We start from the raw sequence: 5074 nt of genomic DNA, 5'->3' as shown, positions 1-5074 counted from the left end.
TTCCCTGCTGTTCTCTGTCAACGATGATGGCGGCTGTCGAACTCACCGTCGGCTCCCACAAGGCAACGTTGGAGTCTGCGCCAAAAGCAACGAGAAACAGAAAACCAGTGCCGCCCCCCCCCCCCCCCCCCCCCCCCCCCCCCCCCCCTTCAAAGGAAGGAAGAGAGAAGAAGAAGACTTGGTGTGTATATACACGTCTGCTGACGAGAGTCGCAGTGGAGGTCTGGAGATGCTCTTCTCCGATCAACGCCGTCACGACCTCCACATCCCCGCCAAGGACGGCAGCGGTAGCCCTACGACGGTCGGCTATCTGATCGACCATCTTTGCGACCATGTCATGACGGATACTCGAAAGGACTTTTTCGTCGTCGACGGACATCTGTAGGTTTTTTTTGTTTTTTTTTTTTAAAAAAAAGAAAAAATTTTTACTCCTTTTTTTTTTTCTCCTGCCTGCTGTCCTCTATACCCACTACACCCTCACGTCTCTGTTATATATACTCTCTTCCTCTCACTCTCATTTCTCACTCTCACTCTTATTCTCACTCTTATTCTCACTCTTATTCTCACTCTTATTCTCACTCTTATTCTCACTCTTTTCTTCTTCTTCTTGCTCACACACACCCCCTCCCCCTTCCCCCCTCTCCCTCTCTCGGGACGCACAGACGACCAGGTATTCTTGTCCTCATCAACGACGCAGACTGGGAATTAGAAGGTGAGGAGGCCTACGAGATCCAATCGAGAGACAGTATACTATTTGTCTCTACTCTACATGGGGGCTAGGGTTCTGTGCATGGCAGTCTGCAACATGTCTATCCTTTTTCTATTCTGTTCTTTTATCTTTTAAAAAAAAAATATTTTCCTTTTTCCACCAAACCTGATTTCTGCTCGTACCCTCCCCATCATCAATGTCCTGTGATGTCTTTTCAGAGATAGGGAAAAGAAAGAAGGAGAAGAATAGGAAAGGAAAGGAAAAGAAAAGAAGGAGAAAAAAAGAAGAGAGTCCAGAAAAGAAAGGCGGTCAAGTCCTACAAGGCAAAACCCCTGCAAGGCAAACCCCCTACAAGGAAACCGATATCAACTCTGCGACTCTGCGAGTCCCTAGAGATCATCCGAACCATCCTACGCCATCATGCATTGAATTCAACAAAAGGTGTCTTTTTCTTCTTCTTCTTTTTCTCTTCTTCTGAACATGTATAGAGGTGACGATTAACAAATGTACCTATCAAGAAAGAGGAAAAAAATGAAGAAGAATCGTCCCGTCGAGATGCATGCAGGTAGATAGATGATGATGCAACATGGCTTCTACCACCCACCCACCCACACACACACACACAGAGAGAGAGTCAGACAACCATCGAGCACTTGTCTCGGGCCGGCCGGGGTGACATGTCTTTGCATCTGTGAGCATCTGCATGACGCGTTAACACTCGATACCGCCTCTAATGCCTCTAATAGCAGTACTGTAGCATGTCATCACCGCCTTTATGTATGTGGATGTGAATGTAAAGTGTAGGCATGTAGGTAGGTAGAGAGCCTAGACACACATACATACACACACACACACACACATATATATATATATATTTATATATGTAGACAAGACACATACAAAGATGTATATATGCACATGTACTGAAAAGGAATATTCAGCTGCATGTGTCAGTATTCTCAAAAGAAGAATGTTCAACAAAAATTAAAGATTTTTTTCAATTTTTTTTTTCATAAAAAAAATCAATGTTTTCGTAATACTCAGTCATGGCGACCATGAGACAAAATCGAGTGAATCAAGTTCGGGTCAACAAGTAAAGCAAGTAAAAGCAATCTAGTCCATCGGACATAAGAATAAATAGATTCATGCCTCCCGAGGTATCTAATAAAAACCAAAATCCAGTAAAACTGTATCTATAAAAAAATAAGAAATAATAAAATAAAATAATAAAATAAAAATCCAAGTCAGTTGTTTTCGGTTTTCGGCTTCTTTTTTTTGTTTCTTCTTCTCTTCTTTTCTGTTCAAAATTTTTTGGTCTTTTATCCTTCTTCATTCTTATTTCTTTCATCCTAAATAATAAGACGAAAAAAAAAGAAGGAGAAAAAAGAAAAGCAATCGATATCCGTATAAACAGAAAAGAGGAAGAGGAAAAAGAAAAAGAAAAAAAAAACACCATACTTCAGCCTAGTATTTATAGACACCCTAGTAGACTGGTCTAAAATATTCCCCATATATGCTGTTCCTAAAGTCGTAAGAGTGTAATATAAAGAAGAGAAGAAGAGAGAGAAAAGAGAAGAAGGGGGCGGGGGAGAGGGAAAAAACGCCGGTTGATATAACCCAGAGCCTCGAGAGACGGAAAGAGAAAAAAAGAGACTTTTTTTCATGTATGTGTATGTATGTGTATGTTTGTCGAGAGAAGAAGAAAGCCTCCCCCCTCTCCGAGCCTAGGAAAATGAAACAGAAGAAGAGAGAAAAAGGGGGGCGGGAGACAAATGTAAGAGAGGGGAAAATCAACAGTAAAAAAAAGGAAAAAAGTCATTGATAGTACAGTTGGACTTGATGCCATGAGATTCATGACCCCCAAGTCATGGATCGCTTTTAGATATATATAAAAGAAAAGGGGCAGAAAGGCAGAAAGCAGGTGTCGTAAGAGCTCATAGTAGACGCGAAAGGGGAAGAAAAAAAAAGGGGGGGGGAAGAGAAGGGGAAGAAAGAAAGAAAGAAAAAAAAAAAAAAAGGTCGTCATGCTTTGAAAGCCATGCTTTAATAGAAGCGTTCGGAGAAAGCAATGTGGTGTCGACCGTGGTGGTGCTCGTCATAGAACATCGAAGACTCGTGCTTGAATAGATGCGCAGGGGCAGGATCAGGACCGGAACCGGAACCGTACGGACCACCGCCACCGTTCCGGGGGACGCTCTCCGATATGGGACCGGCGAGTTGAGGACCGTTGGACACGGTGTACAGCCTGTTGCCGTTGCTGCCGCCGTCCCTGTTCGAGGCTCGGTCGAAGACGGAAGAGGGAGAAGAGTCCATGATGGACCGGCGTGGCGAAGAGGTGGAGCCAGAAGAGGACGAAGAGGATGAAGAAGAGGAGGAGGAGGAAGTGCCCTTGCCGACACCGGCACCGGCAACCTTGCGAGCCTTCCCCCTCCCCTTGATACCCTTGTTGCTGTTCTTGTAGTGGAGCTTGAAGTAGGCAAAGATCTCACGGTACTCTTCCGGGACGTGGCCTTCCTTGTTGAACTTGACGAACTGCATCGTCAGCTCGTGGAGGGCTTCCTTGTGGAAGTTGTTCTGATGAGTCTGTGGAGAGAGGAGGACGTGTCAGCTGGGATTCGGGAGGAGAGGAAGAGAGAGAGAGAGAGAGAGAGATGCAGCCAGGGCTGGACAGACGTACCTTCATATTCCCAAGCTGGGAAAACTTCTTGTCGCATCCCTGAAGGAGGCACCGGTACGGCTTCTTCCCTTCGTGGGTCTCCTCGTGCGACTTGACGTTTCCCTTCTGCGCAAACGTCTTGTCGCACCTGCTGCACTTGTAAGGGCGTTCGCCGGTGTGGCGGCGCTCGTGCGTCTTGAGGTTCCCGAGCTGAGAAAAGGTCAGGTTGCAGCCGTCGAACTTGCAGGTCTGTCCGCGGTTTCACTCATGTTAGCTGGGCTGATGGTCATGCGCTGCTCCTCCCGGGGCTCCTCCCGGCCGGGGAGGTGGGACGTACATAGGGTCGGTTCCCGGTGTGGGTCCGCTTGTGGATATCGAGATGGGTCTTTTGGCTGAAACTCTTGTTGCAGCCCGGTCCGTTGCAGGTGTACTTCCTCGCCTTGCCCGAGCTGGTGAGCGAGGCGGCCGAGCCGGCAGAGCTGACCGGGCTGGAGCGGGCCGACACCTCGTCGACGACGGCGGCGGCCTTGGGCGGAGACGAGGGAGCCGGGGTGGGCGAGTTCGCGTGCGGGTGCGGGTGCGGGTGCGGGTCGTCGACGCCGTCGACCTGGATGGCCCTCATGAGCTGGTCGACGTCCGTATCGAACTCGACGCGGTGCTTGGGGTCGAGCGTGGCGTTGGCCGTGATGGTCTTGGAGTAGAGCGTGGGCGGGTTGATGGCCGCCGTCTCGGGCTTCTCCATCGACGTCTCCGATCCTCGCCTCGACAGCGGCGGCGACATGTGGCCGTCGCGGAGGAACGGCTTGAACTCTGAATCTCGGGAGGAAGAAGGAGGACCGCCAGCAGGAGGGGCAGGGGCAGGGGCAGGGGCAGGGGCAGTGGCAGTGGCAGGGGCGACGGCGGCGGCGGCTACGGCAGGGTTAGCCCGAGGCTGGTGCTGCTGGTGTGGTTGGTGGTGATGGTGATAGTCGGCCCTGCTGTACGGATATATCGAAGCGAGTGAAGCTAGGTGGTGCGGCGGTGGGTGCGCACCGTAGGATGGCGGAGCAAGAGAGTACGGATTCGAACCCTGCGCCGTTGCTGGTAGCGGCTGCGGTTGCGGTTGCGGCTGCGGCTGCGGCTGCTGGTGCTGGTTCTGGTGCTGCTGCTGCTGCTGCTGCTGCTGTTGCTGCTGCTGCTGAGGGTGGTGGTGGTGGTGGTGATGGTGGTGGTGAGGCGGCGGCGGCGGCGGCGGAGGCGGTGCTGTTGGTCCCTGATAGTGAGGGGTAGGAATCGGCTGGACCCCGGCAGGTGAGCTGTACGAGTTGGCGGGCACCATGTACTGAGGCGTCATGAATGAGCTGTTCATCATGTCGGAGCTCTGCTCGGGGCGCGAAGAGCCGTAGACCATGACGTTTCCGTTGTCGACCATGCTGTAGTCCTGAGGGACCTGCTGGTTCCATCTTCCCCAGTTGTGGTGACCTGCGGGCTGCGCAGCGAGAGCCATTGTTGTCGGTGTTTTCTTCTTCTTTCTTTCTTGTCTTCTCTCTCCTTTTCTTCTGTATCTTTGTTCTTAGTTGGATTGGTTTGGAGGACAGCTTCTTTTCGGGTGAGGATTGAGAGCGAGAGAGTCAAACTTGTAATATTTGGCGGTCGACAAGAGAGAGAGAGAGAGAGAGATAGATGGAGATAGATGGAGAGGTAGAGAAAGAGAGAGAGAGAGAGAGAGA

At 50.4% G+C, this 5074-nt stretch overlaps 2 protein-coding genes across 2 annotated transcripts; one reads left to right on the top strand and one right to left on the bottom strand.

The window, feature by feature from the left end:
• Positions 1–23: 23 nt before the first annotated feature.
• Positions 24–1500, top strand: GMORB2_2954 (ubiquitin related modifier 1; the record flags this gene model as incomplete). Its single annotated transcript, XM_035464930.1, has 3 exons — positions 24–73; positions 217–334; positions 1456–1500. The coding sequence occupies 3 exons, from the start codon at positions 24–26 to the stop codon at positions 1498–1500; spliced, it is 213 nt and encodes a 70-aa protein (XP_035319168.1).
• Positions 1501–2752: 1252 nt separating this feature from the next.
• Positions 2753–4851, bottom strand: GMORB2_2953 (ZnF C2H2; the record flags this gene model as incomplete). Its single annotated transcript, XM_035464929.1, has 3 exons — positions 2753–3292; positions 3387–3614; positions 3703–4851. The coding sequence occupies 3 exons, from the start codon at positions 4849–4851 to the stop codon at positions 2753–2755; spliced, it is 1917 nt and encodes a 638-aa protein (XP_035319167.1).
• Between the last annotated feature and the right edge of the window lie 223 nt (positions 4852–5074).

The sequence above is a fragment of the Geosmithia morbida genome (assembly GCF_012550715.1).
Source record: "Geosmithia morbida isolate 1262 chromosome Unknown scaffold_15, whole genome shotgun sequence".
NCBI classification, from domain to species: Eukaryota; Fungi; Ascomycota; class Sordariomycetes; order Hypocreales; family Bionectriaceae; genus Geosmithia; species Geosmithia morbida.
This window is presented reverse-complemented; position numbering and strand designations above follow the sequence as displayed.